Source organism: Callorhinus ursinus, unplaced genomic scaffold (assembly GCF_003265705.2).
Source record: "Callorhinus ursinus isolate GAN/ISIS: 27379988/994484 unplaced genomic scaffold, GSC_fseal_2.0 scaffold31, whole genome shotgun sequence".
In the NCBI taxonomy this organism is placed as follows: Eukaryota; Metazoa; Chordata; class Mammalia; order Carnivora; family Otariidae; genus Callorhinus; species Callorhinus ursinus.
The window spans coordinates 9,579,341-9,596,059 of record NW_027397093.1 but is presented as its reverse complement, the minus strand read 5'-3'; the positions used below and the strand labels follow the sequence as shown (position 1 = coordinate 9,596,059).

The window sequence follows — 16,719 nt, the reverse complement described above, 5'->3', positions numbered from 1 at the left end:
CCTTGTGATGATGTTTGTGTAAAGTCTTGGGGTCTTTGATCAAAGAATGGCATTTCAGGCCAGGCCCTAATCCTCACTGCCTTAAGGTGTTTAAATGAGTTAAAAAAAAAAAAAAAAAAAAAAAGTTGATAACAGCTGAGACTTAAATTTGCCTTTGCCCAGCTTTTGTTTTGAAAGGGCTTCTATTATCCGTGGCTTCCCTTTTCGGAGCAAAGATGGATCTTTGGGTAAACCAGAAAGAGAAGGAGGATATGAGAGGAAATGGGCGGAGACTCTGAATTAATCTTCTGAGGAGGAATGTTTGATCAGCGGGGAGGAGAGGATGGAAACCTCTGATGCTGACAGCAGGCACCTTTCTGACGAGGGTGTGATTGGCACCTTTGAAGCTTCAGTCAGGAGCCAGTGTCCAGTGGGTCGGGGCTTCCTCTGTCTGTGGGTGGTGGTGTTAATAATGTGGCAACTGGAAGGGTTAATTGCAGACAAGCAGCAGGATTACCACGAGGCCTCCTCAGCTCTAAAAGGAACAGTTCGAGGAAAGCCTCTGATCTGTCAGCCTTAGAGGAAATTAGTGGGAGCAGACTTGAGCAGGCTTAAAAAAAAAAAAAAAAGGCATTTAGGATATTAAAGCGAAATGTGAAGAGGATATTGAAATGGGGCAAAAGCGATAGGAGCACTGATCTCTGAAAGCAGTGTGCCCCTCTTCCTACCAGGAATTTCCGTGGTTTGTTCCGCTTTCACGGATGCCTTCTTTTGACGGTCCAGTGGCGTGATTTTAACTTGCACTGCAACAGGTTAGGGAAGGGTTACGCCACGTAAGCGGGTGCCCCCAAGTTCCTGTGCAAAACTTGTATGGTCTCCACCACCTGGCGGTTTCAGAATCTCCTGACACTGAGGCTCCCAGGATAATTTTAAAACAAGTCAGAGCATTACTGACACCCTATCTGCATTAGCTATCTATTGTATATTTTACTTCTTACCCTTCTGGTTCAAGTCGGGATGTTGCCAATAAATCCTGTGTTACCATTAAAGAGGCCATTCATCACGCTTCCTAATGTGATTAATCAAGATACACCACAGTACCCTTAAAATGAGATCATTTTGATAAATCATGTATGACATGAAAAGACTTTATTCCTTTTAAGTGCAATTTAGACTGTAATTTTTTTCCTCATTTATGATTCATGGGAGAAACATGGATAAAATTCCCTTGCACAGTTACACCTTATCTACAGCAATAACTCAAAACTGCTTTTAGATGAAAATTCAGGGTCTTATTCACCAAAGCTGAATGCCAGCTCATTATTTTCTGGTGTTCAGTAGTCCAAAAATAATGTCCGCACATTAAGCGGCATTCTCAAAAAGTTGGAATTGGCCAGGCACCAGGCACATCAATTACACTCCATCATCCTTAATAAGGAAGAAATATCAGATGTCCTCTTGGAGTTTTTCTGAATCAGTAATGCTCAGCCTTCACCTTCCCAATTTGGAATGATTTGGAAACAAAAATGGTATTAACAAAAAAGTATGGGACCTTCAGCTGCTCTACATCTCCTGTTCCGTAAAGCTCAGAGGAGGCCTTTATTTTTTCTTTTCATTCCCCCTCCCACAGAATTCAGGCTTTCTTTTCCATTCCCCTTTCCTTGTTTCATAAATGAGACTACCATTTTGTTCAGTCTGAATTCTGTTTGTCTGAGCTGCTGTGCGATGCGGGCTTTCCCTCGCCACTGCCACGGTAATTTGGGAAGCGATAGTCATAACCTCCAGTAGAAAAATAATTTGAGAATGTGCCTTCTGGTGAGATCCATCAAGTGTAAGGTCACATTTTTGGTTAAAAGGCAGACACTGATGCTATTCATTAAACTGAAAAATGGCTTGTTTTCCACTAATATTGAAATAAACCTTGGATGAATGTTAAGTCATGCTGGCATGCACTTAGATAGAAAGCAAAAGGAAACACAGATATATTTAATTTGGACATGGAAAGTCAACACTTTTAGGTCTTGCCTGAAACAGGGAATCAGGAAGATTGGCTGAAACAAATGTGAACAATTAGAAGTTCATTTGCCTCTTTTAGAGGATGAGAGCAGTTAAAGAAGGATTCAGAGTCTTAAGAATTACAGACTCACTTGGTGTTTTGTCAAACACAGCTACCTGTGAATAAGGACTCGATCAACAGGTAATTTATTTTGCTGCTGTTCTTAGGGATTTATGTCAGGGAGTGGATCAAGTCCCTGTATTTGACTTTGTGTTTAACCCAAGAATGCACATATCCCATTCATAGCCACGTAACGTAACAAATGCATCAAAGCTTGAGTTTATCTGGTATGTCACATTCATGCCAATGTTCTCTGTACCTCAGTCAGACAGACACCAACAGCGAATAAAGATTCCTTGTGTATTACTCACATTTAAATGAAATTTCCCATGGTTTTATTTTTTCTGATATATGAATTTAGGCCATTAAGGCTGTACTTGCCTTGTTTAGGTTTCCGTTTCACATTTATGACTTTCTATTTTTGCTAAAAAGATCTGTAAATTTAAAAAATATGCATGTATCTCATTAAAAATGTTTCCTCATTCTAGCAACACTCAGCAAATCTCCAAAGAATGCAAGTTTAGAACATAAATATTTTAAGGCCCCATAAAATTGGCAGTGAATATTTTTTTCCCTCTAAGACCACGTTCATTTCATTCCAATTTACTACCACGATTATATTTTCCAAAGCAGCTTTTACTACAATACACAATTATTTCATATGGGGTTGTGTAGGTCACCTCATTAAGCCTGCAAAGATCAGGCCTTTTGTGATCCCCACAAATTTCCTTGCATTTATTCCTAATTAAAATGGCCTTCCTAAAGTGTCTCAAGTTTATCAATACAAATAACAAGCTAAGCAAAATAACCACATTTGGAAAGTTAGCAGGGCAAGGTGACCTGCTCCCCCAAACCTCAAGCAGAGCCAACTGTGGTGTGTCCGCAGTGGTGCCCTGCCACCTGTTGGCTCTGCTTACGCATAACAGGATATTGATGTCCCTCACAGCAGTGCGGTCACCCTCTCTGACCCCTCGCCCAGTTCATCACCCCCGAGAGAGAGAAAGAAGGGGGCCGTTGGAGAATTCCAGGCCTCCTGACTTCCCTCATCTTTCATTTCCTTGGCCACATGTTTCTTCTACTAATGCTAAAAATTTACGGCCGAGCACATTAAGGGCAGTACAAGTCCTTCCCTTCTTCTGGATTATTTCAGAGTTTCCCGTCATAAGGAAATCCAAGACAACGTGTCCTCAGCGGATTGTATGTGACAGTGTCTGTTTCTATCTCAGGAATCTGAGGCATGATGGATAAACTGTCAGTTTTGAAGGATGATGTTTTCTCCATATTTCCATTATGAACTGGGCTGTCATCTCCTAATAAATTTCTTGCATTGGTATCAATTTATTTTTACAAGCAGAGGGTCTGATGTATTTGGGAAAGGCACTGACAGCAGATCTGGCCTAGCTTGACAGAGCTGGCTCCACCTCATTTTGGAAAACTACTCTGGTTCCAAGGACAGGACTTGACCCACAGCCCTCGAGAATAAAAATCTCTGTGAGAGGAAGAGAGACACATGAGGCAAGTTCCTTCTTTTAAGCCAAAATAAATCAAGCCTGTAGGACTACCATGACATAATATTATTTCTAAGATAATCCTACAAACACAGATGAGAAATGCCGTATGTAGCTATTTACTAACGCTGGTTTAGACCATCACAATAATGCAGCGAATCTGTGGATGAACCCAGATTATAACAAGGCTATAAAGATCTCACTATTTTTGCCCTCAAGAGGGATCTCAGTAGTACTTTTCTGCTTGACAAGTGGGGGGTAGAGTCTACTCATGTAATAAGTAATGATGAGCATATCCCTGTTGTAGTTACGATGAAGGGCCCGAGAGGTCATGAAACGTTAGTCCTACCCCTCAAGAAACTTAAATCTACTTGAAGAGGTAAGCTATACAAAATTACAGGCCATACAAAATTAGAATGAAGTAAAAATTAGTCATAGCTAATATTTAATGAGCAATGCTAAGATCTTCGTCTCTTACCTTTATTGAGAAGAGAGGCCATAAAAGCTCAGAATGGTTAAGACCGTGGCCACTGAGGCAAGCTGCCTGGGTTTGTGTCCCCCTTGCCACATACCAGTAGCCCAAGAAACTAAGTGAGACCTTGGTCAAGTTCCTCAGTTTTTCTGGGCCTTAGTTTTCCTCATCTGTAACACAGGAGTAGGGGTTATAGCCGCCTCATGGGAATGTTGTGAAGATTGAATAAATTAATACGTGGAAAGTGTTTAGTGTAGTCCCAGATACAAAGTAAGCACTGATATGTGTTAGCAATTTTTAACTATCATCGTTATCCTCGTCATAATGACATGACTACTGTTATTACCATTTTATAGTCAAAGAAAGTGGCTTAAAGAGTTTAAGTAAATTGCCCAAGGTCGTACAGCTGGATGGAGCCTGGCTCTAAATCTTGGTCCGCAAGGCATCTGAGCATAGAAAACAGAGAAGTAGAAGATATCCAAGTTGTAAATAGGTCAAGGACAGAATCCTTGAAGCTTAATTAGCTTTTTTCTTACTATCCTTTCCATTCCTAGGCCATAAAATAACCCTTTTCTACATAGCCCCAAACATACTGTAGATGTTACTTAATAAGGGTTATTATGTAGTGGTGCGCTGGTAAAAGTTAACCAGATCTCTGGGGGAGAAAAAAAGGATGAATGTTTATTGTAATTTTCATATATATAAAGGATGAGTAACATGCAATTTACAAATAAAAATTATATAATGCCTTTTGTTATAAATTCCATGCAACCAGTTGATTCTCACAGAGTATTTTTGATTATTTTGGCCAAACTCTCATGTCCATTGCCAATCTAAGTTTTCGTAGATGAACAAGTGTAGTCCTGATATGAAATATCAACTATTTTCCCTTCTTACTGAACAGGTCAGAACTTCCCTCATTTGTCAATGACCTGAGCAATGTCTTTACTGAACTGGATAACAGGGTTTGAATATTGGAAGAATATTTCCTCACATTTTTATGCTATTCACATCGTATTGATGAAAGGCACAATATATTTTTAATCTGCATCATTAACATTTTTTTTATCACTTTCTTAAGTTTAGGAAATCAGTAAAATAGTAAGTCAATCCCCAATTTGTAGCATTTGGCAACTTCTGCTGTCAATACCCCTACCATGGCAGTGTCAGGCTACCAAAGCAACATCACTGAACATGTGGAAAGAGATGTGAAGTAAAGCATCATTATATAGGATTTCCACTATAGAGCTGTAATAGACACAAATAACGTAAAGAGCATAAATAACAGTAAAATTCTGTAAAGTAGGAAGTGATGAGTTGTGGTATATATTACCTTTTCATATAATTTATCCAATTACAAGTGTATGCAATTCAATTTTAAATAAAGCCTGTGTTAACACAAGATTCCTGAAAATTTAACCATTATGAGCTGGTACAGGTTGACTCCAGACCCACTGGTTATGTTAACCCTAAATGGCCAAGGAGATCTGAAAACACTGTGTCTGTATTACATAGCCAATTAGTTACTAATAAATAACTTAATGGTTTATTTATATGCCAGGCCACATAATGTTACATATTAACATAGATTGAATCATCTGTCACTACAAATATATATTATCTATCTTAGTGTATATATACTAAGTCCAGGAAGGTTGTCTTCTTCAGATACCTTCAAGCTTCAAGTTCATTGCACAGTTTTGGGATTCAGGCTATGGAATCAAGCAGTGTTGGTCGGAATTCCAAATTGCCCACATAATAGCTGGGTACTCTTGGGCAAGTTATATAATCTTCCTAAATTTCAGTTGCCTTATCTATAAAATGGTAATAATAATGGTACTTATATCTTAAGGTTGTTGAGATAGTTAAATGAAACTCTGTGTATAAGATGCCTGCATACAATTAGTGCTCAAGAAATGGGATACACACAATTATTTTTTTTTAAGATTTTATTTATCTGACAGAGAGAGACACAGCAAGAGCAGGAACACAAGCAGGGGGAGTGGGAGAGGGAGAATCAGGCTTCCCGCTGAGCAGGGCCCCCCCCCCCCCCCCCGATGCGGGGCTTGATCTCAGGACACTGGGACCATGACCTGAGCTGAAGGCAGACGCTTAACAACTGATCCAGCCAGGCGCCCCGGGACACACACAATTATACATACACTCATTACTTGCAAATTATAATGTATCTTAGATTCTGATCATGTTCTATGTTTGAGCATATGACAAAAACTAAGTTTTTAGCAAGGATTAATAATTATAGGCAAAATATTGTGTTTCATCATATTTCTGTGGACAAAGGTGATTATTTGTTTATAGACAGGATATTCTGCTTTTAAAATTATCCATACTTTCTAAAGTAAATTTTCTTTCATTTGATGGTTCAAGAAGTTCCTATCTTAGGGGCTGTAAAGGCATTCACTCTCAGGTTGGGTCTTGACTCCTGTGCTCTTGAAGTCTATATTCTTACCAGAAAGGACCAGATAGGGCCCTGCTGACAGTGGGATGGGGCAAAGGTAAGTGATGGTCAGGAGAAGAGTGTCATAAAAAATCTTGGGGCCCCCCAATGAAGACAGAGGGTGGCACTGGGGAAACAACTTGGGCTGTGGGGGGCTTTAGCCTTCTGACTTGGTTCTTAATCACACTGTGGACTTTAGAACTGTATAGCCTTGGACATGTTACTTATTCTACCTCTCTGTTTTCTTATTTCTCAAATGAGAGTAATAATTGGACTTACCTCATACACTGGAAAACCATTAGCACTTAGGATGCATTCAGGAGATATTAGCTCCTGTACCACACTTTGCCTCCTTTCTTTCCAATCCCCTTCTCTTTCCTCCTTACCTCCAATTATTCGTCCCTCTTTGTCCACCTCGCCTCACTCTGATGGGAGAGGTTAGAAAGATAGTTGATGGAAAATTCCATTGTTTTATATCAGCCCTGATATATAGGTAGGATTTTAAATATTTAAATTTTAAATATTTTAAATTGCAAGAAGCAATGACATAATTAAATAAGTTGAAAAATCAAATCACTCTAAATCACATTAACAGAAATCATTTTTTAAAGATTTATTTTTTTTTAAAGATTTTATTTATTTATTAGACAGAGAATGAGAGATAGAGAGCATGAGAGGGAAGAGGTTTCAGAGGGAGAAGCAGACTCCCAAGCCCGTTGCGGGACTTGATCCCGGGACTCCAGGATCATGACCTGAGCTGAAGGCAGTCGCTTAACCAACTGAGCCACCCAGGCGCCCAAGATTGTATTTATTTTAGAGAGAGAACAAATGTGGGCGTATGGGGGAGGAGGGGTGGGCAGAGGGGGAGGGAGAAGGAAAGAGAGAGAATCCCAAGCAGACTTTGTGCAGAGCCCCCACATGGGACTCCATGTGGGCCTGGATCTCACAAACCTGAGATCACGACCCTGAGATCATAACCTGAGCTGAAAGCAAGAGTCAGATGCTTAAACCCATTGAGCCACCCAGGTTCCCCAACAAAAATCTTTAATCTTTGCCTATTAGCTTTTACCTATTGTAAATCTTATATTGTTAAAAATCACAGCATATGTACTGTTTTAATATTTACTATGTTTACTTACTATTATATAATAAAAATCTTGGCATATTTCTCCCTCTTTTATATTATAGTTTTATTTGCTTGCCATAAGAAATCATGATTATTTCCATAATGCCCAATATTTAGATTTTTATTTTTCCTTCTGCTATATTAGTGGCTGCTAAAAATATTTTGGAAGTCACCGTTCTAGATGATTTGTAAGGTCTTTTGCATCTCCTACATTCTATGATTTCATTATTTATGTAATAGGCCACAAAATGCCCAAGCCCCATATTCCTTCTTTCTCTTTTTTTTTTCTTTTTTTTTTTTCTTCCTTCCCTTCCTCCCTCCTTCCACAAATATTCCTAAACTATAACTCTGGGCCTGATGCCATTTTAGCCACTGGCAGAACTGGACCCCTTTATACCAGATAGAAGCAATGGGAAGCTCCAGGCTGTTGCCTTCGAGGGGCTTCCTTATTTCAGAGAAGTCTTTGGCACCCTATCCTTCTCTGACTGACTTATAGCCTGAACCAGCCTTCAGCTTCCTCATTCAGCTGAATGCTGGGCTCTTGCCCAGACTCTGCCTTTTGCTCCTTTGGGATATTTCTTAGTCTCTTGGTTATTGACTCAGCCTTACACCTACCTTACCATTTTTTATTCCCTCCCAATTTCTTGACTTCTGGATCTGACACTATATGGCCATTTCTGCTCCCAAACCTGTCTGTCATTCCCAACCCAATATGTCTGTCATGAAGGCTTTCTGTCTTGCTTCACACTGAAAGGTATGGTGCCTTCACCTGGGAGCAGATCAGGAATCTCCTTCAGGTGGGTTCTTCGGCTTCTAATTTAATCTTTCAGGTGATGGCAAGTTTTTACCTCTGATTCTGGCAACGTGGCTCACGCTTTTGTTGTGTTGAATTATAATCATTGTATAGCCAGTTTTATCTTTGACATTAAAATGTTTTATTCATTCAGTCACCATGCACTAACTTCTTTCTATATTTCTGGCAGCATGTTAGGTACAAGGGTTAATAGTATTGTTAATCTTGGAAAGCTAATATAGTTAATCTTGAAAACTTTCTCTTAGTACGAATAAGAAACAAGCAAGGACATAATCACTGTTCCATGTGTTCATGTGTCATAATAGAGGTCAGGGACAAATTTCTGTAATAATACACAGTATGGGGGTCATGCTACCAGTCGGTGACTCTTAATAACCAGTATTAATCATGGTTATCTTTTTTTTTTTGATGAGTCAGTAATGCAACCAAAACCTTCATTTTATTTTTCTTGGTATTCTCAGCACAGGGCTTGGCATGTAGTAGGTGGTTATTAAATACTTGATAACTAACTGAGTGATGCTTTTTCTTATGAAAGAAAATAAATGTTTTTAGAAGAGTCAGCTTTATACCACAGTTTCAGGGAATGAATTGTGATGAAAAGTGAAGATTGCTTTTACTTGAAGGAGGCTGACAAATTTCCGAGACCCAGGATCACTTTATGCTGTGTATGATTTAAGGGTGAGTGAGCATGCCAAAGCGCTCCACTTGAGCTGAGTAATGGGGAATGAGTTGTAGAGATGTGGTCTTAGATGGTATTTTGTGAAAAATAGTAGGAGATTTATGTCTATTAAACAATTTTGTAGCTGCCCTCTTCTTGTTTTGAAACCTGCCAAATCAGTCCTCCTGTGGTCTGTATCATATTCCTTCAGGGCATCCATGATGTTCAGAAATATCCATTGGAATGCAGGTTTCCATGGAATGCACCCAATGGGAAGGGACTTGAATTTTACATACTCATCTGAAGACATTTGTTTTCTGCAACCACTGAGTGAAATTCTCACTTTGCAAGTCTCTCATGGAGTGTGCTATACTCCCATTGACTCTTTTCCAGTGAGGTTGCCAAAGTTCTCCTTCCTTCCTGCATTATGGAAATTGCAGTGTACAGTATATTAGTGACTATTATCATTATTGATGTGAGTTTAAAAAATTATCAGCAGCTCTCCAATTGTGAGTAGGGAAAGAGGATACAGACCTTCAGTATGCTTTGACAAATCTTAGGCGGAAGGACTTACCAGGCTGGCATGATCATTTCAAGCCTTGGTGTGAAGGGGGTACATATTTACTATTATTTAACAGCTTTTTCCAATCTATTGTCACACTTAGCAGCTTTAGAAAAAACAGAAATGGGATATTTCATTGCAAAAAAGCCAACCATAAATGGCCTCAATCCATGTTGTGTGAGTATTGGGAAGCTGTTTGAAGAAATTTCCTCTCATTATGGGTTCATATCAATATAGGATGGTATGGATCAGAGAGAACACAGGAACCTTGTTTTTTTCTGTTTTTTTTTTTGTTTAATTTTGAGAAATTTCAAAAATGTAGAAAAGTTGAAAAATAATGAACACATGTAATTACTTTGCCACTGGCAAGGGACAGAATTTATATTTTCTAATATTTGATATATTTGTTTCTAAGCCTTGTCTTAAAATAAATAAATCTTATATATATATAATTGAAGCTCCTCCCACTCTGTTAGCCCCAGTCCTATTACTCTGCCTTCTGGCAGAGAAAACCATTTTCATGAATTTAGTGTTTAAGTTGTATAATTTTTAGATGTTTCCATACAAACATGATGTCAAAGAACTACATATATATAAATATTATACCATATTTATCATTTTGCAACTTGTATTTTCACTGTGTTAAAATTTTAGACCTATTCAAGTTGAGATACCTAGATCAGGTTTATTACTCTTAAATGCTAAATATTATTCTGTCATATGAATATACAACATTTTATTTATCCATTTTCCTCATTGACAGGCATTTGAACTACTTCCAATTTGTTCTGTTCTAAATAATCATGCAATAAACACTGTTTTATGTTCCACTTTATAGACCTGAGTGAAATTTTCCATAGTGTATACATTTGAAATGGAGTTGCTGTACTAATTTTCAATTTTACTAGATGCTGCTAAATTACTCTCCAAAGTAATTGAACCAGTGTCCATTCCCAATGGCAAGGGATGAGAGGTTAAAAGTTCTTTCCCTTTCTTCTCCTTGGCACTTGTTGTAAGACTTGAAAGTTTGCCAAGATGGCGAGTGGAAAAATTTTGTCTTGTTTTAATATGCATTGCTCTTCAGACTAGTGAATTTGACCATCTTCTCTTTCATTCATTGACCACTCAGGTTTTCTCTCCTTTGAATTGCCTGACGTTTTCATTGTCCATTTTTCTATTGTATTTTCAATTATTTAGGGACATATGTATTCTGGATACTAATATTTTGTTGTAGATGTTACAAATATCTTTGGACAGGAGTGATATCTTTTTTTTAAAGATTTTATTTATTTGACAGAGAAAGAAAGAGAGAGATCACAAGTGGGGGTGGGGGGAGAGGGAGAGGGAGAAGGGGCTCAAGCCCAGGACCCTGGGATCATGACCTGAGCCGAAGCCGGATGCTTAACCGACTGAGCCACCCAGGCGCCCCAGGACAGGAGTGATTTCAAAAGTAAAATGTAAAAGTATAATTCTCTGCCATAGGTAGTTAGGAAATTTGGCAAGGACTCAAAGATTTGAGAGGATTTGTGGTTCTGAAGATTCAGATTTACCCAAATTTCCCTATTCCCATTTTAGGGAATATCTTCTTAATTCAGGTAAAAGGAAATATTATTTAAGTTTTTCCACTTACATTTCTACCATCTCATACTCAATACACTGTGGGTATGTTGCTTCAGTTTCAAGAGAAGTTCTTTATTTTGCTTCGCCCACACTGTTGTATAAGTACCACCGCTAACCGACTGCGCCATTGGAGCGCCAAGGAAGTTCTTTATTTGGGGGCAGGTAGTGTGCAAGTTGAAGACATTGTCTTGTCCACTTGTTCCATATGACAATCATACTTTTCTTAATTGTGCCTGCAAACATAATATTCAGAGAACAAATTGAAAAGATCACATGGACTTCATTTTGATAAGAGCCAAGTCAAAGAACTGGTAGTTAGAATCTTAATTTGTAGTAGTTTCCCTAAACATCCAGCCATAGATGTTCCACTGAAAGGCACCGTTTGCAAAATTGTTCTTTTCCTGGATTCGTTTTCATGACTCAAGTTTATAAATGGACACCGAGCCGAAAAGTAATTGGACGTTAGGCATAGAATGATGACTGCAAAACAGAACTCGGGCCATACCAGTTTTGCTTTGACTACACCTGGAAATAAAGGTAAATAGCTATTTTACTCTGGGTTATAAAGCTCTAATGTTTTGCCCAGTCAGAGGTATTTGCTGAAAGGTAGTTTCTTCCAGTAATTTTAGGAAAAGCTGTCATCAAATTGTCAACAGCCCAAATTGAAATTAAATGCACTAAGAAATATCACAGTATAGCAACCTAAAACTTATAGTGGAATTGTAGGCCTTTTTAGCATTGAGATGGAATAGAAACATTGACAGAGAAACTATGGCCTTTTACTAAGGAAGTATGGTAGATCTATGGAAGGATGGCCCCTATGACTTTGCCCCATATATGCTGCCTCAAGCATCGAATAAGTGCCATATTTAGAAGACTGTCACTGTGTCTCATTTATCACGTGGGTGACTGCCAAATGGAGGGACATGTGGTGACTCTAGTATTTGAAATTTAATCTAATTTCTGACTCTTTTGTGTTCTTGCAGTATCCTAAATATCTAATGATGTAGTATGTAGCAAATCTTGTCTACTTTTTAAAACATTTTTCTTAGTGACTGAACTTTTATCTTTCTGGACCCAATACGCTTGGATCAAGCTTTAAACACCACATATTTCCCTTCGAGCTGGAGTGAAGTAATGCTACCTGAAATCTGTCTCTACCTTAGGGACAGAGCTTCTGATTCTGCCCCATTCAGAACTCTTTCTATAAGTCTCCACTGAAAGCCGCTTAATCAAACATCTCAAATGTCAGAAGCAGTGTTTAAAGGGTTTTTCTAGCAAGTAGGTCTAATCTCCTACTTAGTTTTGATTCCTATAATGTAGATAATCTCTTTGGAGAAAAGGCCTCCTCCTAGCAGGGCAAATATATCCCATAGAATGTATTTCCTATTCCAGAAAGAAAAATGTAGCATTAATGAAATTTACTTTTTCTTGAAGCTTGGAAAGGTTGTAAGCTTAGGATTTTGATCCTAGCAGATGTTCTTTTTTGGATATTAAAAAAAAAAAAAAAAGTATTTGATTCAGAAGTCTCAGTAAGAATTGCAGTGGTGATGCTTTTTGCTATAAGCAGCCACACTCTGAATGTGACAGACCGGTCATTGGTTCTGAGGGACAGCTGACCCGACAGCTGTAGTCCTCTGTTCCTGGCCTCATCCCCATAGTTGTAGAGCTAGAGAGAGAGAAAGATAGCACCACTTACACATATGGGTCACACTATATACAGTTTGATGGTTAAAGAGCTGTGTGTGTACAATAAAAAATCATCTTCAAAATACATTTCATACCATTTTCTTTTAAGTCTTGGAATGGCAAAATTTTATTGATGACCATTATATCCCAAATTTCAGATGAGTTTTTCAGTGTTATTGTTAAACTTAGCCAGAACCCCAACTGCAAGGTGCGCAATGGTTTATATCCTTCAGTACGGTCACTTCCTGCTGCTGAGCCCTCAGCTTCTGTGTGTCTCAGTGCCACGGGGCCCACACAAACCAGCCCCATTTTTCCCCATCCACTCTGGGGCAAAGCTCAGCGTCCTCACTGGTTTCCAGAGAAATTTCATAGTGAACATTTAATCTGTGGGAAGTACTGGAAGAAGGCAGGTGACAGAAATCTAGCTCTATATCATTTCTGGCCTTCACCCTCTCTCCCTTCTTCTTCCTCCTCCTTTCAGTTCAGGAAATAAACAAGGGGTTCCCTTGTCTCAGGGCCCTTCCACCTGTACCAAGGCTCCTCAAAGCTTTGTATGCTACCCTACACTCAGCAGAAAATTATCTCAGCACAGACAACTCTTGCTTCCTAAGACTCTTGGTTGATAATATTTCTTCCAGGCCCAGATCCCTAGGAGGCATGTTTGGTAAATGAAGGTATTTAGTGTTTGGTGTTACTTCATGTTGACATTTTCTTTTATTACACAGGCTTCCAGTGACTGCATCACGGCCTCTCCAGTGCACCACTATACACCCCTGCCTTCTGCTTCCAGGGATCTCACCAATCATCGAGGTAGGAACTTGGCTTTTTATTGCTCTTAGTGGTTGCAGGGAGGGACACTTGGCTGTGCAGAGCTCTGGGTTCATTATTGCTGCCTCGGCACTTTAGAAGGAACACAGTGCTTTTCAAGTCCTTGATGAGAAAACCATACCTGTCAAACCTAGCGATTTTAACTCATATTAAACAGAATTTAGTGGCAGTCTGCTGGGAAGGCAAATAAATCCATGCTCTAATATAATTTTGTGATTTGATTTATTTTTTGCTTTAAGTAAAGAGATTATAATACTTAAAAATTACTAAGTAGATCATTACCTGCAGCAAAAGTGATGGAGAGAATTGGGAAACTCACTAATATTTGTAAAAGTATCATTGTTTGGGGAGTAGAGTAGTTGAAATCTGTAATTTCAAAATGAATGAACTCTACATTAAGCTAAAAGAAATTCCAGTTTGCCTAGCAACATGGCAGAGAGTTGGTGCACAGTTTTCCTTAAATTATCTGATCCCAAAACATTAATTTGGTTTACCCAGTGTTTCCAAAGCCTTGAATTCCTATTGTCATCTCTGGAGTCTGCATGGAATATAATTTAAAATTGCCTTGTCCCTAAGCTGGTTGCTTAGACCAAGGACTGTATGGTCACCTTTGTCGGAACTGGAGGGACGGGAAGAGGCCCTACAGTAAAACTTGTTTACCCCATTTTATCCTGGTTCCGACAGCCACATTTCTTAATTGTGAATCTACCCTCCAATGGTAAGTAAGAACAGGCTTCGTTTGAGGGCATTCCATACTTTAAATAGCATTTCTCCAAGCAGGAAATTCCTCTCATACAGTTAGGGAACACTGAATAAGTACTGTTCCAGGTCTGTCATCCCAGGTACATTGTAGGCTGGGTGGGTGGCAACTAAGGCTGTAGAGAGGCCCAGAAAGTGGTGAAGTTGGCACTCTGAGAAGACATGTGGGCTCTGGGCAAATGGCCCTCTCTTCTTCTGCAGGAAATGGTCAAGATTATAATGCAGGATTCCAGGTGTCTGTGACTTGTACCTGTGTTGCCTATTTGATGTCTGGGAACAGTAGAACTTTTCTCCATTTACATATATTTTGGTTCAATTATGATTCTGTTCACTAAGTGTCAGTTTTGTGAAAATCAACTTTGCTCAAAGGCAGGTAGAACAAATAGCTGCCAACATGCCATATTTTGAGGGGCGTGTATAGATTTCCTTCGCTGAATGTCCTTATGGAAGTGTCAAACATATTCCTTTAGAGACTTTTTTTTTTGAGAGGGAAGGGGAGTTCCCCTAGGTAAATAATAATAGCATATCTAGACAGAATAATGAATTAACTCTAGCATTATATCCTCATGGATTTATTTATTGGTTTCTTATATTTGAATAAAGGTATTTTTAGTCTATAGCCCATTGAGTACTCTACATAGGAACTGAAAGCTCATAGCCCTTAAGCCTACTTATAAAAGTTGATCTAGCCATGAAATTGAGATTTCACAATAGAAGGACATGATCAGATCAATGATAATCCTCCATAATAGGACAAAGATCATTTGTCACTGTAATGGTAAAATAAGAAATCTGAACCTTAAAGAAATGGAATTTAAGAATACAAGTTTTGAAGGTATGTTGAGTAATATTTGGAATATGGAAAAATGCCCAAGGTGTTTAGAGTTAAAACAAGTGCTCTTCAATGACGTCAGAGCCCGGCATCAATGGGAACATTGTTGTTGAGAGGACCCAGCAACAGATATCTCAATTTTACTGAGGAATGTGCCTATAAGTTTAATGCTCTGGTTGTTTGAGCAATGCTAAGCACCTGGTAGTGAAAAAAGGCAAGTCAGCATCATGAAATGGCAGGTAGGTCTTTGGGCCTGTGGTCATGTGGACACCACTAAAGAGAGAGCCAAAGAATCTCATTAAGGTTGAATTATTATAGGACTGATCCATGTAGGGAAGAGATGACACTGATCTATTTTAGCTTGGCCTGAATCATATGATAACAAGTGGTAAAAACCTGATTTTTAGGCACCCAGAATGAAACCACTTAATGCCACCTTTTTTTAAAAGATATATTTATTTATTTTAGAGAGAGAAAGAAAGAGTGCACATAAGTGGGGAGAGGGGCAGAGGGAGAGAATCTTCAACTGCTGAGTGAGGAACCCAATGCAGGCTCCATCTTACGATCCATGAGATCATGACCTGAGTTGAAACCAAGAGTTGGATGCTCGACTGACTGAGCCACCCAGGCACCCCAGTGCCACCTTGTTTTTTTATATTTAAGTTAAAGAAATTATTATAAATTTTTGATCATATAAGTCACCAAGCTATTTGTTTATCATTTGTTAATACCTTTATGGAAACTGCTTACAAATGTTTGTCCAGAGAGGCTCTTTCACGTTGCGAAGGCAAATTACATCAGTTCTTGCCCAAATGAAATCCTCCATGATGTCTGAAACTTGGTCTAAAAAATCTGAAGTGGAAGTTATATTTGCAAATAATTTTTGATTCATCCAGTTCTCAATCTCTTTTCATTCCACACCAACAACTACATAAACTGGTGAGCAGTAGTTCATGTGCAAATTGGTATTTTTTTCTATACATGCCATTTTCCCTTTACTTGTCCTTTTATGTTACTTCCAATGTCGAGTATGATAGACCCAAGATTCATGTCCTAAGGACTGTAGATTCAAATGTAAAGGAAATCTGGGCCCAGAATAATTATCAGGAGATGGGGGACTCTATTTTTCCCTCTGTAATTTATAGTTAATCTATGCATTATAGGGATAGTAATGCACAGTACTTTTTGCTTCTTGTATGAATTTTTTTCTATATTGATTTTTCCCCTTTCTGAGGTACTTAGAATATTTGTTTCTATCTCCTTAGTGCAATTTTTTATGTTCTGTTTTGTGTGAAAGA

The 16,719-nt window shown here is 38.6% G+C and overlaps 1 protein-coding gene across 1 annotated transcript in view; it reads left to right on the top strand.

Moving 5' to 3' along the window:
- LRMDA (leucine rich melanocyte differentiation associated) overlaps nucleotides 1–16,719 on the top strand; it is a 1,074,443-nt gene that overhangs the window by 835,001 nt on the left and 222,723 nt on the right. Inside the window, exon 8 of the mRNA XM_073878762.1 lies at nucleotides 13,728–13,812. Within this exon, the coding sequence (XP_073734863.1) occupies nucleotides 13,728–13,812 (85 nt within the window). The remainder of the gene's footprint in view (nucleotides 1–13,727; nucleotides 13,813–16,719) is intronic.